Source organism: Phodopus roborovskii, unplaced genomic scaffold (genome assembly GCF_943737965.1).
Source record: "Phodopus roborovskii unplaced genomic scaffold, PHOROB, whole genome shotgun sequence".
Classification (NCBI taxonomy): Eukaryota; Metazoa; Chordata; class Mammalia; order Rodentia; family Cricetidae; genus Phodopus; species Phodopus roborovskii.
Genome location: NW_026126461.1, coordinates 20,757,175 through 20,779,296, shown reverse-complemented (window position 1 = coordinate 20,779,296; position 22,122 = coordinate 20,757,175). Strand labels below are relative to the sequence as shown.

Genomic DNA, 22,122 nt, shown 5'->3' with positions numbered 1-22,122 from the left:
CTGGATAAATATTTGACTCCATGCTAGTGGGAGTATGCTTCAGGCTGAAAGAGGCAAGCTAGTACAATTCCTGATTCTAACAGTCACTAAACACCACAGACTGGTGGGCAAGCCTTTTTAACACATAGGTCTTTTTTTTGGGGGGGGGGGGAGGTGGATTCTTATCCAACTCATACCATATGCAACAATGACAAACATGAGCTGTAGGAAAAAAACCAAAAAAAATACAGGTTTGGGGTGAGTTTATCAGTCAGTATTGGTGTGAACATGTGGGAAGTCTTGGGTTCAATTCTCAGAGGAAGAAAAAGTTGATATGTTTTGTAAGTTTCAGTAAAGCCCCAATCCTTCGTATCCCCAGACATAACCAAAATTTAAAAAGTTTATTGGGTAATAAAGTGGTAGATAGAGACATCTTGTTGCATATAAAAAAGGTGCATTGGCATATTTTAAACTCATCAAATGGTTCTACCCATCAATGTTTACCTTATAAACCTTCCCTTAAAACTGAAAAAATATGGCATTACAATTACAAAACTTGAGCTGAGTGGTAGCGATGTCTTCGTCGTAAGGAGCTTGCCACCAAGCTTGATGACATGAGTCATTCCCATACCTCTAGTGTGTAAGCAGAATCCCCCCCCACACACACACACCACGTATACTAAATGTACACACTTTAAAGAATGCTTGAAAGGCATTAATTTTACAATGTTTATCTTCCACTTCTTCCAGCTGATAGCCTTCAGCATGGGGAACATAGTCATGCTGTGGCCCTGTCCTTTTAGATGTAAACAACAGAATTCAAATAACAGGGTTTCGTTTTACATTTGTAAGAACAAGGAACCAATCCCTTCTCTGGCTTGGAAAACGAAATCCTAAATGGTCAGTGAATCAAGAGGCAGGAGATGGGTGTGTTTCAGTGTAAAGCAAAGGCTCTTCTTGAGCTGGGGTATGAACTTGCTATGAAGTAAAGGATTGCCCTTAAATTCCTGATAGTCGACCTACCACGAGCTGGAATTACTGGCGTGCGTCACCACGCCTTGATCTTATAGACGTTTAATGCAAAAATAGAGTAAATCAAGAGTTTTGGGAACTCTGGCGGGTGTTTTACCATGCACGCTCCAGGAATTCAGGGTTAGTTCCTGGTCCGACAATTACGGCTAGCCAGAAGCTTCCCAACAGGAAGAGGCGGGGCGCGCCAAATGTAGGGGAAAAGAGCGCGCGCGCGCGCGGAAGGTCCCGGTTTTGGCGCCCACCACATCGCTGCTTACTCTCCGCTATGCCAGTCATCGGCTCCGAACTGCACTCCGCCGCACAGAAGCAGGGCGCAGAGGCACCGCGGCATGGGGAGCTGCAGTACCTGGAGCAGGTGGAGCACATTATGCGCAGCGGTTTCAAGAAGGAGGACCGTACAGGCACTGGCACCTTGTCGGTGTTTGGCATGCAGGCGCGATACAGCCTGAGAGGTGACCGTGGCTGATCCCTACTAAGGGGAGGGACTGCGGGAGGACGTCCGGCGGGCTGGGCGCGCTGAAGTGCGGGGCTGGGGGCCACGGTTACTTCTAACCCCAGCTCTAAGAGTCAGTCCTAAGCTTGGCGTTGCCGCCCTAGAGCCTATAGGTGGTAGCTACTGCAGGTAAGCAAGCTCCCAAAGGCCACTTGTCCTTAAACAGGGTTAGGCCGCCTCTCCCGGAGCCAGCTCCCGAAGGACAGAGTAGAGGAAAACCTCTCAGGGCTTGTCCAAACCTTGCCCCGAGATCCCTGCGTTTGCTCCGCCTCTTCCTTCTACCTTATCTCCTGTCCGCCTTTACAACTGTCTTTAAAATTGGAGCGAAAATGGCTTGGGCGGTGCTAAAGAGGTGTGGGAAAGGGTGAACCAATGCTGGAGGGGGAAACCGGGGTTTCCCCCAACAGCCTTTGCTTTTAAAGAGGAACCGAGAGGATGTGTAAGTCTTCAGAGTAGCCCCTGGGAAGAAACGCTGTGTAAGCCTACAGTGTTGCCCCAGGGAAGAAATGCTCTTTGGGGGGGATGGTGGGCATCAGGAATCAAGCACAGAAACTTGGTAGGGGACAGGACTTCTAGGTGTTGGGGATGGCTGGGTTAAGATGGCCTTTAGGATGAAGAGCAGTCTGACACTGGGTTAGAGAGTAGCTTTAAATGAAGTATACTTAGTCTCCAACATGTTTTGGAGCTGGGAACTACAGCAGCTACTGCACAGATTAATCCAGTGTGCGTAGCCTCCTGAGACAGTGAACTCTGATGAGCCACATACCCAAGTTTAGGCTACTTACTCTGCTTATACTGTAGACAAGTCTTCGTTCAGCTTTCCCGTGTAGATGTTAAGGATGTAAATATTTCTGTCTTAGGAAACATACTCAGGCTGCAACCATAGCCAGAGCCTTTCCTCATTACCTTGTCCATCGCCACTCCGCCCCTTTGTCTCTCTTCTTTCTGTATTGCCTTTGGGTTCCATGGTGGCCATTCCGAGGTACAAACTAAGTCAGGTTGCTTACCAAATATATTAAAACTGTTTTTCAGGTTTTAACCAGTGTGATATCATCTCTGCCTGGAGCATGGTAGAGTTGGGTATGGGATCTTTTAGGTTGTATCTTAGGCTACATTTTGGGTGTTGTCATTCCACAACAGTGACAGCATTCACAGTGGCTCAGGAGTGAGTGGGGGCTCTTTCTCTTTGCCATATGGGTACCCCGGTGTCAATGAAGAACTGTGGTTTCACTCACTTACATGTAGCTAGTTTTCCTAAAGCTCTCCAGTATTTTATGTACCAGGCAGTTTCTCTCCACAGAGAAAGCCAGATGATGGCTTGCAGTATTTTACCACATTTTAACTGTTACAAACTTTTTTCAGATGAATTTCCTCTGCTCACAACCAAACGAGTGTTCTGGAAGGGAGTTTTGGAGGAGTTGCTGTGGTTTATTAAGGTAAGGATGGTGTTGCTGTTGGAAGCTGCCTGTCTCCACAACTCAAGCATTAGACATCAAGCTTGCAGCTGTTACCTGTTCCCACTGGCTCATTTTCTATCTCTGGCTTTAGATGCTTTTCTCTCGCCCATCCTTCCTCCTTTCTTCACCAATCTGAGCACATTAGGATAATCCTGCCCAGGCTTCTGACACTTGTTATTCCCATTATCTAGTACCATTTCCTTCTATGTGGAGTATGGTTCTTTCCCCTCCTTCCAGACAGCCTTGACCTTCTAGTTACCTCTTGTTTCTCTTCATAAGGACTCATCAGCTGACCTATTAATCAACTTTTCCCTCTTCTGGATGGGAGATAAATAAGTATAATATCCTGTGAGTTCCCCAAAGGCAGAAAAATCTATTGGATTACAATATAGCTAGCCACGCAGTAGGTACTCAGCATATATTCATTGCTGATTGATAGATACTAACGTGTTAAGTAGGTACCTTGTTTTTATTGGAATGCTGTAATGACAGATGGTAGTAGACACAAGTTCCTCCTCTGTGTCGTGGCCCAGAAAAGGTGAGGTTCTGTCCAGTGCTGGTTGAGAAGACTCCAGGAAACAAGATGAGTTCTGGGCCATACTCCAAGTTCAGAGTGCTTGGGATAATGGCTCAGTAAGTAAAGAGGGCTTGTTGTACAAGCATGAGGACCTGAGTTCAACCCCTCCCCAGCTGTCACATAAATATTCTGGGTATGGGAATAGAGAGCTGGCTCCGGGGTTAAGAGCATTTGTTGCTCTTGTTGTTGGAGTGGGGAGTTGGGACATAGTTCCTAGCACCCATTTTGCCCATTTAATGGCTAGCCATCTGTAGCTCCAGTTCAAAATGTCCCCCTCCCTCTTCTACTCTCCTTGGGTACTGCATGCACATGGTGCACACACATATAGGCAAAACTTCCAAACACATAAAATAAAAATAAACAAAAAAGCATTGCTGAGTCTAATTGCATATGTCTGTAACCTCAGTGCTATAAAGGGAAGGTGGACACAGGAGGATCTATGATGATTGCTGGCCACTAGTCTAGCGCAAACAAGTTCTAGCTTTACTCAGGGACCCTGTCTCAAGGGAATAGGTAGAAAATAATAGAGTAGAACAGCCAGTATCTTCTCTGGTTTGCATGGGCTGGGGTACCCAGGCACATAAAAAAGCTAGCTACTGATTATCACTAGAAATCCTTTAGCCAAAGATATGGCACATGAACAGATTGCACATGGAACATTAAACAAGTCCACATGGAGTATTACACTTAGACATGGAACATATTTGATTAAGCAACTCAAACCAGTCAAATTAGATGGGAATGTTTTAGGAACTTGGAGGGACTTAGCTGGTGAGATGGCTCAGTGGAAAAAAGCACTCGGCCACATAAATCTGACAGCCTGAGTTTGGATCCTTGGAATCCTCATTTGAAAAGCCCTATTAGGCACATGTGGTGGTGGCCCACAACTTTAACCTTAGCACTTGGGTGGCAGAGGCAGGCAGAGCTCAGTGAGTTCCAGGACAGCCTAGTCTACAAAGTAAGTTTCATGACAGCCAGGAATGTTAGACAGAGAAACCCTGTCTTGAAAAGCCAAAAAAAAAAAAAAAAAAAAAAAAAAAAAAAAAAAAAAGAAAAGAAAAGAAAAGAAAAACCCTATTTGGTAGTGCCATCTAATCCAAGTACTTCTATGGGAGATGGAGCTGAGAATCTATTGGAAGCTCACGAGCTAGCTCGCTAGCTCCTCCATACAGGCACCACCATGGCATGCTTAAACATACATATATACATATACATACACAAAGATTTTTTAAAAGTTGAAGGGAATAGAAGAAATACCTTGAGGAAATTTCTAATAAGGAGTAAGTTCATCCTATAATCCCTCAGAGCACTGGCCACGACTTAAAGATAGGCTGCACATGGATAGTATGCCATGGATAGATGAATGGCTCTGAATCCTCATTTATGTCTGTTCTACTCTCATTTTTTCCAGGGCTCCACAAATGCTAAAGAACTGTCCTCCAAGGGAGTGAGAATATGGGATGCCAATGGGTCTCGAGATTTTTTGGACAGCCTGGGATTCTCTGCACGACAGGAAGGAGACCTGGGCCCAGTTTATGGTTTCCAGTGGAGACATTTTGGAGCAGACTACAAAGATATGGATTCAGGTGAGGAGATAGTAATGCCTCGGGTTTTCTGGGTATTTATCATCAAAGATCCATTTTAGAGTATGGGGTATAAATCCACATCATGGGAGTTGATAAGTAACTTTGTGAGAAGCTGTGCTGGGTTATGGTGGAGAAACTACAACAAAATCTCACTGACACATGCACTCCTACTCACGCCTCACACACATTCACGCACCACTCCCAACAAAAATAAAAATGTACCAATTTGAATATACATGCCAAGGAATGAGAGTCAGGAAATAACTCTCATAATTATGATTCTAGAAAAGCAGCAAACTGTACAATAAAATATCACAGTTTATAATCACTTGTCTTAAATCAGACCTAAAGTGTTTCAGGAATATTTGTTGGTGCTTCACATTATTGTAGAGTGCAAATCATGTATGTGTATTCAGAACCATGGCTGCAGTGAAGTGCCAGTATGAATACAGGGCAACTCTGTCAGAGCCATCTCTGGTTCTTGATGCATTTGATTTTGAATTAGTGTTTGTATGTTGCATGTTTATTTTTCCACAGCTCACAAACTCATAGTTTAGGAAGCTGTGTTAGATATCAGTGCCAGTGGTTCAGATGCCTACATTTTGATGGTAGTCTTCAGAACTCCAAGAGGACACTGTGTTAGATGATGAAAGATGAAAAGTATGTCTCCTTTGGTTTCTTATGAAACCACTAGGATTCAATCATGGAACTCCATCCTAATGACTTTCTAAACCTAATCACTTCTTAAAGGCTATGTAATTTAGTTAAATTTCTACCCCCCAAAAAAGAATTGCATTTATGCACCCTGGAGGGACACATTCAAAGCATATCCAAAAAAGCAGTTAGCAACGGGTAATATTAATGGGAGGAAGTGACATTGAAACAGACTAAGAATTTAAAAGAATTATGTAGAAAACAACTTAGATTTTGTTGTAGTTCCATAGTCCTGCAAGATCTGAGTATCTTTGAACCATGGATCAGGGAGGAGCACTGACTGAATGCAGTCAGGATCATCAGCTGAGAGGCTGTGACTGATGTGACTTAAGTGTGTATATCCTCTCCTGACAATTCTACAGATTACTCGGGTCAAGGAGTAGACCAGCTGCAAAAAGTGATTGACACCATCAAAACCAACCCTGATGACAGAAGAATCATCATGTGTGCCTGGAACCCAAAAGGTGGACAGCATCCCAGTCATCTTCCTTTAGATAAACTAGCCACTTAGCCAAAGGGAAGCAAGGTGGCCTGAGGCACAGCACTGGAACTGTCTCTAGTCATGTGCATCCTCTAGATAGTGCATCCTTGAGCAACTCACTCACACTTTGCTCTGTTACCACCTTCATTAGACCCACATGAACCTATTTATGCATTTATATTAAAGGAGCATTAAATTGCCTATAAAAATACACCTATGTTTTTAATTTTTTTAATTTGGAGTACATGAAGTTTCAAGTATTAACTTGAAACTACATTATAAAATTAAACTCTACCAGGGTATAGTGAGTACCCAGGAAATGACATTTTGGGTTTTTTGTTGTTGTTGTTTTGATTTTTAAAGACAGGGTTTCTCTGTGGCTTTAGAGCCTGTCCTAGAACTTGCTCTGTAGACCAGGCTGGTCTCAAACTTGCATAGATCCGCCTGTCTCTGCCTCCTGAGTGCTGGGATTAAAGTTGTGTGCCACCACCATCTGGCCATTTCGTATTTCTAATAGAGACTTAAAACAGAAAGATGTGCCTCAGATGCAAGTTTCCTATGGCCTTTGCAAATTAAATAGTTTACCTTTTATTAAGTGCCATCAACAGCACCAAATCCTTAATTTTAGCTCAGATGAAAGAGCATTGCTTCAGCATGAATGCATACTTGCAGATACCTTATGCTAATGGACAAGCTTGTAGTACCTCAGCTGCAGGGTTGGGAAAATGGTCTGACTTTGACATAGTGAAAAGGTGTGAGTTGTGGGTGTCTATAACTTAATAACTTATTTTCATGGTTGGCTTGTTTTCTATTTTACCTTTTTCGTAGCTATGTTCTCTAATCCCCTCCTTGTTTCCCACATTGACTCCTCAGATCTTCCCCTGATGGCACTGCCTCCTTGCCATGCACTCTGTCAATTCTATGTGGTAAATGGGGAACTGTCTTGCCAACTTTACCAGAGGTCAGGAGATATGGGTTTGGGTGTGCCCTTCAACATTGCCAGCTATGCCCTCCTTACCTACATGATTGCACACATCACGGGCCTGAAGGTGAGCTGCTTTCAGAAGGCATGGTTATAGCCAGAGTAATGTACTAAACTAGTAGTGGGGAATTCAGTCTCATTAGTATTAAAAATTTATGCATATAAATAAGACATGTACTGGCTCACCTTGTAACCCTCCTTGGAACTACCTTGTTGCCTATGGAAACTAACATTCCTATAGGCTGCTTGAACTTTTTTTTTTTTTTCTTTTTTGGAGACATGGTATTATTCTCTAGTACAGACTAGCCTTGAATATACAGCAATCCTCCTGTCTCAATGTCAGAACATAGTCTAAGAATGGAGTCTTGAGAATTGTGAGTGGTTGTGAGAAAACCCCAAGAAAACAAGAGTCTTATGACTTCATCTTCCTTTAGTACATAGTATTTTTCTTGAAATGTATTTTTATGTTCCTCCCATGTGTATCAGATAGGAGTGAGTTTACTTCAGCTGTTGTTCTTCATATGACTCTATGGAAAGACATTTTTTTCCATGTGTTGCTGGTCTTTGTGATTGTAGACTTTATTCACATGACTTTTAACCCTCAGAGTATGAACTGTCTAATGCTCTGAATAACATTGACTATTACATAAGACTTTAGTCCATTTCACTTAGGCACTACTCTCTCAACCTTCTAGGTGCTGGGATTATGTGTGTAAGCCATCATGCACAACCTAAAAACCTAAAAAAATTAGCTTTGCTCAAAAACAACACTGGTAAAATTACTTTTTTGAAAAGCTTTAAACTATCTGCATACCATATAAAACTGTTTTATTGTGTATGTATGCATGGGTGGCCCACATGTTTCACAGAGAAAAATTGGCATGAGTCATTTCTCTTTCTCCATGTGGGTCCCAGAGATTGAGCTCAGGTTGTCAGGATTGGTGGCAAGTGTCTACCTATGGAGCCGCATCAACAGACACTAATCTGTTTTAAAATGTATTTTTTAAAAGAGTGTAAATTAAAATACTGACTGTGTTCTCTCTTTTGGTACATTTTTAGCCAGGTGATTTTGTCCATACTTTGGGAGATGCACATATTTATCTGAATCATATTGAGCCACTGAAAATTCAGGTAAGAAATATACCTGTTATTTCTTTTGAGCTTGGTGTCTTCTCTTGACAAAAGATTAGATGGCAGGGCATCCTTTATATCACAGGCACTCTGGTTGATGCTGTCTCTTATTGAAGTGCTCCAAAGGCAGGGCTTTTAATAAGGGAGATAAGCAGGTGGCCATAAGCACAGAACATGTTAAGGTATTAAGTAACTTACCAGTACTAACAGAAGAGCCAGTTGGCATTAGTTTTATACTTAAGTACAGTACTTAGGATTGAACTTTAAAAAGCCTGTCCTTTTAAATTCCTTTCAAATTCTTATAGTACAACAGCCAACAAATGAAATGGTAATAAGAATATGAGTGTCCATGTGTAGTGAACATTGAGGGGAAAAAAAATTAGACCCAGAAAAGTAAACTGTGTCCCTATGTTCAATATATTTGTCAAGAGTTATCTGGTGGCTTCAGCCTGTAATCACAGCTACTTAAGAGACAGGAGCAGGAGCATTCCAAGTTCAAGGATTGCCTGGGCTACAGAAAGAGTTCAGCATAAGCCTAGATGACTGACCAAGACTCTGTCTTAGAATAAAAAGTAAACAAAGAGCTGGGCTATAACTTAATGGCAGATTACCTATGTAACTCTCATAAGGCCCTAGGTGCAGTCCCCAGTGTTGTAGAAAGAAAAGACAGTACAGTATTGCACTCCTGTAAAATAGTACTTTGTGATAAAATACTGTGTTGGTATTGTGATAAAATACTGTGGGAACGAATGTAAAATAATACCATGATTTTTGTTTTTAGCTTCAGCGACAACCAAGACCTTTCCCAAAGCTCAAAATCCTTCGAAAAGTTGAGACAATTGATGATTTCAAAGTTGAAGACTTTCAGATTGAAGGTTATAATCCACATCCAACTATTAAAATGGAAATGGCTGTTTAGAGCTCTTTCAAAGATGTTGTGAATACCATCAGACTTCAGGTTTCAAGCCTGATGCCCAGGGTAAAAAGTTTTTCTCTAAAGGAAAATAAAGTAAAACAAAACTCTGACTGTGCTATATCTGTAGCTAACATCAATGTATAAAGCATCACTGCCTTTCCTTTAGTATTACTGAGGTACATAAAAAAGCTGAGATCATATACTCAGCAAAAACAACCAGGCATTTATATGAAGATGGCTGCAGAGATGCACATGTTATTCCTCTAAACTTGAAGTATGTTACAATGTTTACTTCTAAATGTTTTATATGCTGTTGTAATAAAGAATTGTTTTGAATTTGTAAGTTAAAAATTTTCAAATTAGTGTTTGTTAGTGTGTGCATGTATATAGGTCAGAGCACAGTTTGAGAGAGTTTGGTTAGAAATGGTGACAGGCTCAAGTTTCTGACTAGAACAGATTGACCTAAAAACCCTAAGGTTTCATTAGCTTCTTGTTGAGACAGGGTCTTACGTATCACAGGCTGACCTCAAACTTACTCTGTAGATAAGGGTGACTTTATTCCTCACCCTCCTGACTTATCTCCTAGTTGCTGGGATTGTAGGCATGTATTGAATATTTAACCCAGAATTTCGTGTATGCTAGGCAAGTACTGTACCAAGGTAGCCACACACATCCTCAGCCCTATTTTTGTTTTGTTTTGTTTTTTGTTTTGTTTGTATGGTAGGGTCTTACTCTACCTAGGCCTTGCCTAGGCCTGATAGTTAAATTATATTTAGTAAAGTAGACTAAACTCTTTTCTCCTATTGTACTTAAGTATAGTTATATTTTATATGAGAATATAATGGTCACTTAAGATTGTTAAGGGTCTGCAATTGCTCAGAGGTTCACCATGACTGTTTTAGTTGGGGTTTCTATTGTTGTGAAGAGACACCATGACCATGGCAACTCTTATAAAAGGAAAACATTTAATTGGAGTGGCTTGTTTATAGTTCACAGGTTCAGTACATTGTCATGGTGAGACATGGCAGAATGCAAGTAGACATGGTGTTGTCGAAGTAGCTGAGAGTAGTGTGACACTGGGAATAGTTTGAGCATAGGAGTTCTCCAAGCACACGTACACACAAACACAGTGACACACTTTCTCCAAAAGTACACCTACTCTAACAAAGCCACACATAATAGTACTGCCCCCTTTTAAGGATATTTTGTTTAAAACCACTACAGTGAAATGAATAAATTTAATAAGATGCTTTATATATCTGGCACCTTGAATGATTGGGGCCAGGTCTGCACCTGAGAGTGCGTGCAAGATACAGCATCTAGTCACCTCAGTCCAGGCTTGTAAAGGTGCAAAGCCCAAAAGATTACATGTATTCTGCCTCAATGTAGTCAGGGTCTGATTTTTAACATATGTCTTGCAGTTGTCCTAGTTATCTTTTTGAACTGAGTAGGCAAATTTAAATAGGAAAGCAAAAAGAGCAGTTAGTCTTATGACCTGTTATCTTGCTAGACCATCAAGATTTTATAAGTTCAGTCAATTTAAGAATCTTCAACATCTGTTTAAAAAAAGAACAAAAAAACAAACCAGGAGTATGCTGAAAGGGTACAGCCTGTACAAGCTAGGGGAGTACATGCTGGAGGCATTTTTATTAAATATACACATATCTTTTTTTAAATTTTTTTTCAAGACAGGGTTTCTCTGTATTGCTTTGGAGCCTGACCTGGAACTAGCTCCAGACCAGGCTGACTTCAAACTCACAGAGATCAGTATGCCTCTGCCTCCCAAGTGCCGGGATTAAAGGTGTGCACCACCACCTGGCCATCAGAAGGTTTTAAATCACATTTTAAGGTTTTATTTGTTGGAGTGGGAGGTGGTATGGGGATATGTCTCAAAATTTAGCCCTCGCTGACCTGGAGCTTAGTTTGTACCTGAGGCTAGCCTCAAATGTGTGGCACAACTCCATTTCCATCTTCCTGCATGCTAGGATTATAAATTGGAGTTCCCATGCCTGGCTAAGATCATTATGAAAGTATGAAGAAATACCATTTGTCCCCATTAATTTCACTGGGGTGTGAATTCCCTAAAATGCTAAGATTGATAGCAGAGGGGATGTTAAACCATTTCAGGACTGTTACGAGCATGTTTTCCCACCAGCCTGGTCCCACAGGCGTGCCAGCCCCAAATAACAAATAAACACTAATTAGATATAAATCTGTTGACCTGTTACTAGTGCTTCTTATTGGCTAGCTCTGTCTTAAATATTAACCCATTTCTATCAATCTAAGTATTTTCATGTGGTCTTATCTTGTCAGAGAGAAGTTGGGTACCTCTGTTCTCCTGGCCCCCTACATGTTGAATCTCCTACCTCTTAGTCCCACCTATCTTGCTTTCCTATTGGCCAACAGGGCTTTATTTAATAACCAGAAAGAGAAACGTATTTACAGAATGACATCTCCCATGACAGGACAAATGAGTGAATCCTTTTTGTTGCTTTATCAGATCCCTTACAGTGATGTAGAACCAGTTTTATTCTGATTTATGACAAGTGTTAGAATGAGGAATTATTACAGAAATTTATGAAGCATTGCTTGTTTTCAAATTATACCTTAATATCTAGCATTTGATAGAGATTTGCCATCTTCCTGGGCTTTGGGTTAGGTACATTTGCTTTATAAAGAAAAAAAAAAGGGATACTGACTTGTTGACCATCAATCATGATGACAGTTAATTTCTAAGGTGAGTATGGCCTATAGCTAGACTTGATTTTTTTTCTACTTTTATAAAGTTCCAGAATTTTAAGCATTTCCCCTTCAGAAAAAAAGTGTTAGGGCTGAACACATAAATTTTGAGCAACAAGGAGTTTCTTCCAGACTTCTCCATCTGGGTATTGGTGTTTCTTTACTGATTCCTCCTTCATTTCTGTTGAGTAGCCTGCATCCTGGCAAAGACAGCAGATTGGGACATGTTAACATTGGTTTCTGCTGCTTCTAGAAATACTTACAAATCTAATCCAGAGGTAATTCGGTACTTAAAGAAATTAAGTTTAAGGGTTGGAGAGATGGCTCAGCAGTTGAGAATGCTTGCTGCTCTTCCAGACCCAGTATGGTTCCCAACACCTATGTCAGCAACTAATAACCTCCTGTAATTCCAGTTACAGGGGATTGCCTCCTTTGGCCTCCCAGGATGCCTGCACACACACACACACACACACACACACACACACACGCACGCACACACGCACGCACACACACGCACACGCACGCGTAATTAAAAATAAAGCTTTACAATGAAAGGGTTTTCTTTTTTTTGTTGTTGTTGTTTTGTTTTTTAAAAGAAGACAGAGGGTCACACTTGGTGGCTACTTACCTGAATTGTTAGTGAAACTAAAACTTTGGTACCTTAAATCTGTTGGTGAAAATGAGCTGTAATCTGGACAAAATTAGGATAAATGGTCCAGGTCACAAAACTGTAGTCAAAATCTGTTAGGTTGCTAAGGTGCATATGGTGCTGGCCTAGGGCAGAAGGAATGTGTTTTGAGGGCTCAGCAACTTCAGAAATGTGACTGTAGCTTTACGTCTTAGAATTTCTATTTTAAAAAACTGATCAAAAAACACCTTGGGGACAAAATGATTTACTTTGGCTTATATCTCTCAGGTCACACAAGGGGAATCAGGACAGGAAACTCAAGTGGGCAAGAACTGAGGAATAATACTGCTTTGTACCTCATGACTTGCCAGTCTACCTTCTTATGTCATCTAGTACTATACCTGTCCAGGGTGTGGTAAGCTGGGCTCATCCATATCACAATCTTGCCCTCAGGCTGGTCTTCTTGATATCTTCTCAGTTGAGGTTTTCTCTTCAAAAAAACGACTCTAGCTTGTGTTATGATAACATAAAACTAGCTGCATATTTGATGATTTGATACCCGTTACTAGAAAGACATTTATTTCTAGATATGGAAAGTCAATTTTTTATTTTTAGCTTTGTTTTTCAAGACAGGGTTTTGCTGTAGCTTCGAAGCCTGTCCTAGAACTCTATGTAGTCCAGGCTGGCCTAGAGCTCACAGAGATCCATCTGCTTCTGCCTCCCAAGTACTGGGAGTAAAGGCATGTGCCTAGTCTACAAAGCTACACAGAGAACCCTTGTCTCAAAAAAAAAAAAAAAAAAAAAAAAAAAAAATACAAGCAAACAAACAAAAAATGGTGTGTGCCATAACCGTACAGAAAAAAATCAATTCTTAAAAAGTCAGAGGCTTGATGGTTCCTGTACAGGAGCACACTAGCTGCTGGCAGAATGTATGCAGCATGTCCTGGGCCTCAACTTACCTTGGGAGGCAGATAAGAGGCATGCTTGATTACCACAGGATACTTGAAATGTTCATGCAGGTGGTCCACATATTCACACATCCTAGGAAATTGGAGCATTAGTGCCTGAAGTTAGATAAGTCGTGAGCTAGCAACTATGAAAGCAGAAATACCTTAAATGGTGGGTTGAGGAAATGGCTTGGTGTGTAAGAGCATTTGCTTTGCAAGCATGAATACCAGGATTTGATCTCAGGAAACCAAACAAGGCTGAAGATGGTAGGGTATATACAGTGAGATGGGAGGTGGAGATAGAAGAATCCCTGGAAACTCAGGTGAGCCAGCTAGCTTGTACACATAGTGGGAAGCAACTAAGACACCCTGTTTCAGACAAGGTTAGGAAGTAAAGACTAACATCTGAGGTTGTCCTCTAACAACTATGCCTACATGCAACATTCTCTCTCTCTCTCTCTCTCTCTCTCTCTCTCTCTCTCTCTCTCTCTCTCTCTCTCTCTCTCTCTCCTACCCTCTCCCTCCCTCTCTCTCTTTCTCTGTCCCTCACATACACACAGACACAATTGATGGGAGATGCCATTATGTATATACGTTTCTCATACTGGTTAATAATAAAGCACTGTTGGCCAATAGGAAAGGAAGATAGGAGGGACTAGGAGACAAGGAGGAAATAGGAAGTAGGAAGGAGGAGCCAAGATGGAGAGTCTGGAGAAAGCAGTATGCCGCCGGCTCCCCGGTAAGAGAAATACATAGATCAGCAGAAATGGGTTAATAATTAAGGCAGAGCTAGCCGATAAGAAACAAGTAACAGGGCCAACAGAATTATATCTAATACAGAGTCTCTGTGTATTATTTGGGGCTGGCGCAGCAGCAGGACAAGACCGGGCGGCGGCAGGCAGAAAAACCGTACGCCTTACAGATGGCGCCCAACGTGGCTAGTAAGAACTTACATACACTTAAAATTTAACAAAAGCTTAAAAAAGGGTTTTAGAAACAAAAGAACAGAGACAAGCAAGGTTTCTTGGTAGCAGCATTTTTCTCAGTTGAACTCTGCTTTGCTAGAGACAAGCAGATATTTGCGCAGCTCCTTTAAGGGAAGATTCCTGACTCAGCATAAAAGGCAAAAAACCGCACAGCTTTTAAATAACTCTGCTAACTAACAGTTTATTGGTGTGTATGAGAGATGGCAATGGCATGCTTTCTGTGTGGCAGTGCAGACGAAGGCGGTGAGCACAGCTTTCCGTGCTGGCGGGTAAAAGTACCCGCCACCATCTTTGGTAAACTGCAGCTGACACAGCTATGACTTTCATTTTAGCAATGTTGTTGTTTACCAGATAAAAGACTTGGGGCCAGACAAAGATTTACAGTAAAGACAGATTCATATTAAGAAGAACTCTCTAAAGGTTTACAGTGTGTCTTAAAATATACGTAGACATGAAAAAAAAATGGTTTTAAAGAGACAAAGAGGAACTGGGTGTTGTAGCACACGCCTTTAATCCCAGCACTCAGGAGACAGAGGCAAGCAGATCTCTGTGATTTGCAAAGTAAACCTGGTATGCAGAGTAAATTCCAGGACAGATAAGAGTTACACAGTGAAACCCTATGTCAAAAAAATAAAATAAATAAATAAATAAATAAATAAAAGTAAAATAAACAGAGTAATAATAAAGCCACGTAAATATGAAAAGCTCAGAGAGAATCTGGTTACTGTATGCTATTGTGTTGTCTCTACATTGTTTGACTGCTGAGAAAATAACAACAACTGATAAAGGAAATGCTGCTGGATTAATTCAATTTATATATTTTAAAAATGCTTTGACTCAAAAATTTAAGTTCAAGGACAAGTTACTGGGGAAAAGGATTTCTATTTTTGTTTCCACAGAAAATGAAAAGCTGTGGATTCCTTGCAGACTAATGTGGTTTGAGCAAGCCAGACCCCCTGAAACAGAGTTCCTGATGATCCAACATTCAAAACAGCTTGGACAAGGCAGTCTTGCAGACTACAGCCAGGATTACTGCGTCTTCTTAGGATCCCCCATGACAGCGCCCCTACCAGCAGGAAGTAGTTTAGAAAGAACGACGCCCAAATTCCCAAATATTGTTTATGAATGTTTGTTTTCATTTAAATGGACTTGGTTATAAATGGGTAATGATCACAGCCGATTATTTTTAAAGGTAAAAAGGGAATTATGGTATTGATATGATTATTTTGTTTTGGAATGGATTTTCATTTATTGATACAATTTAAGGTCAATTTTGTGATGTGTATATTTCTCCTTTTGTTTAGGCATTGTGTTTATATAGTTCATTCAGAAACATATTGTATAATGTAGTACAGATTATAGATAATTACCTATGATAGTCAAAGCTTAGAGTTAAGTTAGTTAGGTTTTCAAGATACACAGAGATGTATTTGAGATAGATAGGCATTCTTCAAACCTTTCAAAGACCTACAGAATATGGCATTTAAAATGGTTTAGGGTTTTCGTGACAGTGAGACATAATTGCTCTTGGCAATACCACCTGCACCAGAAAAGAAGATGGACATTGAAGAAACTCGTTTTGGAGTTTCAATATGGCAAGACTAGCCATGTGGACAAGATACTGCTCTTGTCTGGACTGTTTGACTTTGTGCTGTATAAACTGGACATGCAGGACCCACAGAAAATTGACTGCTGACTCAAGATGGACATTGCTACAGAGTTCCTGCTTCATGGAAGAATCTGCCAGTCAGTCTGCAGGATATAGAGAAAAATGACTGATAAACTGCCAATACAAGAAGACAGTTTAAAGTTTCCTGCATTGCTGAAGAGTCTGCCAGACACACTATGGCCTATGGGCTGAAGATGGAAGATTACAAAAGAACTTTGGGTGACCAGGCAGTGAGTTGTCTCTGTCATTTCTAGAGTTTAAATATTATCCTTCTGTGGTCTTTGAGGGAGTTGAAGACAGATAGTTAAGGTTATAGTTTTCTTAGTATTAAAGATAAGTTAGACTTTAGACACAAAGATGGGATAGATGATGGAATGTTTTCTTAAATCTTGCTAAATGTTAATGGACTAAATAATGTTAACTGTGATTCTTATTTGATAACTGTTATGTGATATATTTTGCTATGTTTTTATTTAAACAGAAAAGAGGAGATGATGGGAGATGCCATTATGTATATACGTTTCTCATACTGGTTAATAATAAAGCACTGTTGGCCAATAGGAAAGGAAGATAGGAGGGACTAGGAGACAAGGAGGAAATAGGAAGTAGGAAGGAGGAGCCAAGATGGAGAGTCTGGAGAAAGCAGTATGCCGCCGGCTCCCCGGTAAGAGAAATACATAGATCAGCAGAAATGGGTTAATAATTAAGGCAGAGCTAGCCGATAAGAAACAAGTAACAGGGCCAACAGAATTATATCTAATACAGAGTCTCTGTGTATTATTTGGGGCTGGCGCAGCAGCAGGACAAGACCGGGCGGCGGCAGGCAGAAAAACCGTACGCCTTACACACAATGTTTTTGCAATGGAAGTTGTAGATCCACATTAAAGTTCTTGGCTTGAATAACATTCTAGGTTTAATCACCAAGGCTTAACTATTTATACATGTTTCTGTGCAGTTAGTTTGTGAGGTACTTCCATCTACAAGACAGATATAGGAGCAGAGATGTGATGTGAAATTACACTAAAGGTTTTGTAGTAGCCCAACATCAATTCAGATTCCAAGCAACTGGGATTATTGTGGTGACTAAGACCAAATGTTAGTTAACTAGATTAAACTGCCAAATGAGATTTCTTCCATCTATATAGATGATTACATGCAAAGCACAGGTTTTGAAATTGGGTCAATCTGTTCAAATTTTGTATGCCAGTGTTCAGTCTTGTTGGCAGGTGCCATACAAAAAAGGGTGAGTAATCTAACCTATTTCCTTAGTCACCTGATAACATGATGGCACATAATAGGGAGTGCACCAGCCTGTAGCAGTGTTGTATAGCAGTGTCTAGGAAATTAAAACTTCCCATTTTGGAGGGAAACTTCTTAAGACAGAATGTTTTAGGGAAGTGAACCAACAGGAAGGAAAACTGCACAGAAGCTCACTAGGAGATGAAACAAAAAATTCAAATTAGCTTCAGGAAGTCCCTGAAACTGACCACATTCACTAGGCCCCTCTTTCCTAGAGAAAACAGTAAAGATTAGTGGGAGCCGCTCTCAGACAAACACAGCCACCAATAAGAAAGAAATAAGCCCCAGCAAAACTGCATAGAAAAAACAAAGACCAGATGAACTGCCTGGAAGGAGAGTCATAACCGAGTCACCTGTAAGGGACACTTCAATTTGTGGTGCTGCCTGAAGGCTGTGCTGTGTGTTCCAAGTTCCAGCTTAGTGAGCTGTCACCCATGCTGGGTGGGCCTTTGGGGATGCATCTGTCTTTGAGTCATTTCTGCTCCTGTAAGTAACCCCTCACCCATATTCCTCTAAGTAACTTTAATAAAACTCATTAGTTAAAGTTGGACTTTGGTGGTATCTGTATCCTATACAGGGTTATTAGAAGTTTGTTCATGTCTCACAAAAACCAGGAATTCAAAAATGAACTGGCAAAGGAAGCTCATGGCTCCTGTGTTATGTATAAGAAACAGGGTGCAGATAAAGATCCAGCTACATGAGAGAGACAGTTAGGCCTCAAAAAATGCACAGAGAATAACAAATCTGGGCTGAAGATGTCAACACTTGGTGTTGGTATCTGGTGGCAGTTTTAGATAAGCATTTCTGAATTGCAAATGCTGCAAGAAGCACCAGCACTGCATTGAGGTGTCTTACAATATGGATACTGCACTTAAATGCTTAGGTGACTCTTTTATCCCCTAGAACCTGCAGGACACTCGTAAAGACATGAACTGAAGTGAGAAAGGAACTATAAAACAACTTAAGAAGGATGCTTTCAACCTAGATTCAGTTTGGATTAAGAAAAGAGTAATGACCTTGACCTTCATTGTCAAGATTCCTGAGGTAAGGTATGAGCAGCAGAGTAAGGAGGTACTGGTTTCCTCCCTTTGAATTGAATGTTCTTTCAAGCATAAACTAATTTAGGCAGATTTAAAAGGAAGTGTTGTTTACTCACTAGCCAGCTAAATAAACCATTTCAATTCTAATTGAACATCCTCTCCCCCGCCCTGCCCCGCCCCTGCCTCCCTGCCTTGGCATCCATTTCTTTTTCAGTCCTGAATTTGGTGTTTACCTTTCCCACGTAGGTTCTCACATTTGTTCTCACAATTTAACTTTAGTGAGGTTTCTGTAATATGTTTAGCTACAGCAAAGTATATAATAAGCAAATCCATATATGTGCAAATGACTGGAAGGAGACTCCTCAAGTAAAATCCTGTTGGGGCTAGAGAGATGGTTTGGCTGTGAAGAGCACTGGCTGCTCTTGTGGAGGGCCCAGGTTTAATTCCCAGCACTCACATGGCAGCTCACATCTATCTGTAATTACAGGTACAAGAATACAGCACCATATTCTGACCTCTTTGGGCAATGCATACATGTGCACAGGCATGCATGTAAGCTAAGCACCCATATACATAAAAATAAAAGGGAAAATTAAAACAACTAACTGAACAGTATCAATCTGGAATTGGTACTTTAAATCTATTCTAGGTGCTTGCAACAATGCACAGGGTTCATAGTATCTGCCCTGAAGGAATTTTCAAAGAGCTGTTCTGTATCAAGGGATATTACTGCAATGAGAGAGGAGTTAATGCCATGTTACTGACCTGTTTTGAAGGCTGGCAGAGACTGATATGTAGTCAAATATTATCAAGTGCTGTACCAGTTCACAAAGTCCAACTCCACCAGCATGGGGGCAAACAGGGACTAGAAGGAAGGTATTTCAATTTAATGCAAAAGTAATACAGAGAAGAGGAAAGGTGACCTTTCCTCTTTAGTGTCTACAGGCAATTCAATAATTTTTTTAATTTTAATATTTAAGGGTGAGATTCTAGGACAGAAATCAGCCAAGACTCACTGATAATGGATAAATAAGATTTAGAGAAAAGGCAAACTACAGACCTATAAGTGGCAAAGGCCAGCAAGGGGATCATGGCCTTTGGTGGGAGCAGAGTGCAGGTGTGTCCCACAGCCTCTACATTACCCTTACTTCCAAACTTTTTCGCCATCAGTAATACTGAGAGGTTTTCATTGACACTGCCCAGTCTGCAGCTGTCAATCTGGAGAAACTGCAGGGCATTTGCTTGTAGGAGTTGCTTAAATATCACTCGATTATGGCACTGGAAATAGAATTAAACATTTCAACATAATACCAACAGAAGAATCAGCCTTTGTTCTCATGATCCCTAAGCATGCTACTACCATGATTCCACACCATGTGATTATTACTAGTTACTCATTACTAGACTTCAAGAAGCATGGACTATCTCTCTCTCTCTGCCTCTCTCTCTGTCTCTCTCTCTCTGTCTCTGTCTCTCTCTCTCTGTCTCTGTCTCTCTCTCTCAATTAGCCTGAGGTGATCCTAAAAGTTCAGAGAGACAAATCTGTAACTGTGAGTCAGGTACAAACCACAAACCACACCAGCTCTCCATTTATAAAGGGATTACTGTTGTATCACCTGGCAAGTGGGAATTGAATGAAGATTCAGGATGGAATACAGTGACAGCTACAAACATGGCACAAGGACAAAATGGCACAGTGGCAGCGTGTTCATTTTGCAGGGAAACTGAAAAGCTGTTCCTTACTCTGTTCTGCCTTTAGGCTGACTGATGCAGGTGTAGGCAGGACTAGTGCTTACCTTATTGACACAAGAACAATGTCACAATCTATTTGGAAGCTGACATTCTCAAAGTCACTGTATGCCATGACAATAATATCCTTGTTAATACTGAGTAATTGCTTAGAGAGGAGGGGAGGAAGGGAGGGAGAGAGACAAAACAAAAAAAACACTGACCTGGTCCATGAATTGTGGGAAAATCAACGAAACATTGGACTCTAATGAACCACCATTTTTTATAATAAAAATTTCCCAACTTATAATGCAACATGACTATGTCCTCTGTCAGTGGCCAGCGAGGGAATACCGAGGACATATCACTCACCTGTTCTCCTGTGGCAACACCAATTCCTAATGGGGCCAATGCCTGCCAAAAAAGGCAGCCTTGTGTTATTTTCCAATGTTTGAACTGCAACTCTGAATGTTTAAAAATATTTTTAGAGCTGAAGGAAACATCCCTGCTGTTGAGCCATATGAAGTTTAAAGCTTGGCAGAAGGATGTCCACAGCAATGTGTGTGTGGAGGAGAGCTGTGTACCCACAGGGGATAAAGAACAGGGCTGCTCACATATAGCCACTGTTCCCTTCTTGGCTGTGGCTCTGCAGACTTCCTTCTGCAGCACTACATGCTCCAGGACCCGAGGAGAGGACAGGACCACTAAGTAATGTGTTCCTGTGGAGCCAAAGGGCTCTGGCCTCTGTTTGCTATGAATCACTCCTCTATTTATTTTCTTATTGTATCCCTAATCACCACATGAAGTGCTGAGTTTAAACTCTCTTGCCTGTTAATTCCCAACCCCTCCCCATCCAGCTCTGTGGGTGGCATGCCTTTATAGATAAGACTAAGACCACTGCCTACCTGGTGGACCCCTCTGCCATTTAGCAATGTACTGGGGTGTTCACTTGGATATGGCATTGCAGTCTCACTATTCCTCTTGCCTGAACCTGAACAGCTTCCTCACCGAACCTCTGGGCTACAGGCCATTTCCCAACTCCACAGTTCCCTTCCCCAGGCATCTTGGCATAAATGATTCTTAGCATAAATTATTTCTCTGTGAGAAAGAAGAGCTATCAATAACCCTGTTTTGTAGATGATGAAAAAAAAAAAAAAAGGCATACAGGTATAAACTCTTCCCAGATCACAAAGATAGAAAGTATAGAGTAGGATTTGAGTTTTAGGAGATGATTTTACAGTTGGAGGAGACATCTGAATCGTTATCTGAAATAGCTTAGCAGAAACACTTTAATTCAGAAGCCAGTTGTTGACAACGTCAACATCACTACTGGATGTGTTGACTTGAATAAGACATCCAAGAACTATATGCAGCTGTTTTCCTTATTGGAGAAGGACTCAGTTTCAACATAGTTTCTAAGGTATCTTCTCATGTTCATAATTCCTACTTCCTGAATTTTCTAAGTGAATTGTACTTAGCTCTCTATCCAAAAAGAAAAAAGGATAGAAAAATAGTGGAAGGGAGGAAAAGAAGAAAGGCATTTACTTTAGTGATGTCATCACTATAAGATGGTGCTCCTAGCACTGACAAGAAGTTTTGTTCCCTCCTCATAATTTCCTGATCTGTTCTTTCCCTTCATCTCTCCCACATAACAACAAAATTCCACAGCTACCATCTGACTACTTCCTTCTGCATTTTTTGTTTTGTTTTTTGTTTTTTACCACCCATATACCTATCC

The 22,122-nt window shown here is 40.9% G+C and overlaps 2 protein-coding genes across 3 annotated transcripts in view; one reads left to right on the top strand and one right to left on the bottom strand.

Moving 5' to 3' along the window:
• Window positions 1–1,276: 1,276 nt before the first annotated feature.
• Window positions 1,277–9,452, top strand: Tyms (thymidylate synthetase). 2 transcript variants are annotated; one of them, XM_051190930.1, is made up of 7 exons: window positions 1,277–1,463; window positions 2,867–2,940; window positions 4,950–5,124; window positions 6,201–6,302; window positions 7,193–7,368; window positions 8,361–8,432; window positions 9,214–9,452. In XM_051190930.1, the coding sequence occupies exons 1-7, from the start codon at window positions 1,277–1,279 to the stop codon at window positions 9,349–9,351; spliced, it is 924 nt and encodes a 307-aa protein (XP_051046887.1). In that variant the 3' UTR covers window positions 9,352–9,452. The 2 variants fall into 2 exon arrangements, with proteins under 2 accessions (XP_051046887.1, XP_051046888.1); XM_051190931.1 differs by lacking the exon at window positions 1,277–1,463 and adding an exon at window positions 1,872–1,943 and having other exon boundaries at window positions 9,214–9,451.
• Window positions 9,453–11,859: 2,407 nt separating this feature from the next.
• The window catches only part of Enosf1 (enolase superfamily member 1), a 33,395-nt gene continuing 23,132 nt past the window's right edge, over window positions 11,860–22,122 (bottom strand). The window contains exons 12-16 of the mRNA XM_051190934.1: window positions 20,757–20,798; window positions 19,805–19,934; window positions 19,422–19,521; window positions 13,675–13,756; window positions 11,860–12,287 (exon numbers count right to left, since the gene is read on the bottom strand). Coding sequence (XP_051046891.1) covers window positions 12,174–12,287; window positions 13,675–13,756; window positions 19,422–19,521; window positions 19,805–19,934; window positions 20,757–20,798 — 468 coding nt within the window. The 3' untranslated portion in view covers window positions 11,860–12,173. The remainder of the gene's footprint in view (window positions 12,288–13,674; window positions 13,757–19,421; window positions 19,522–19,804; window positions 19,935–20,756; window positions 20,799–22,122) is intronic.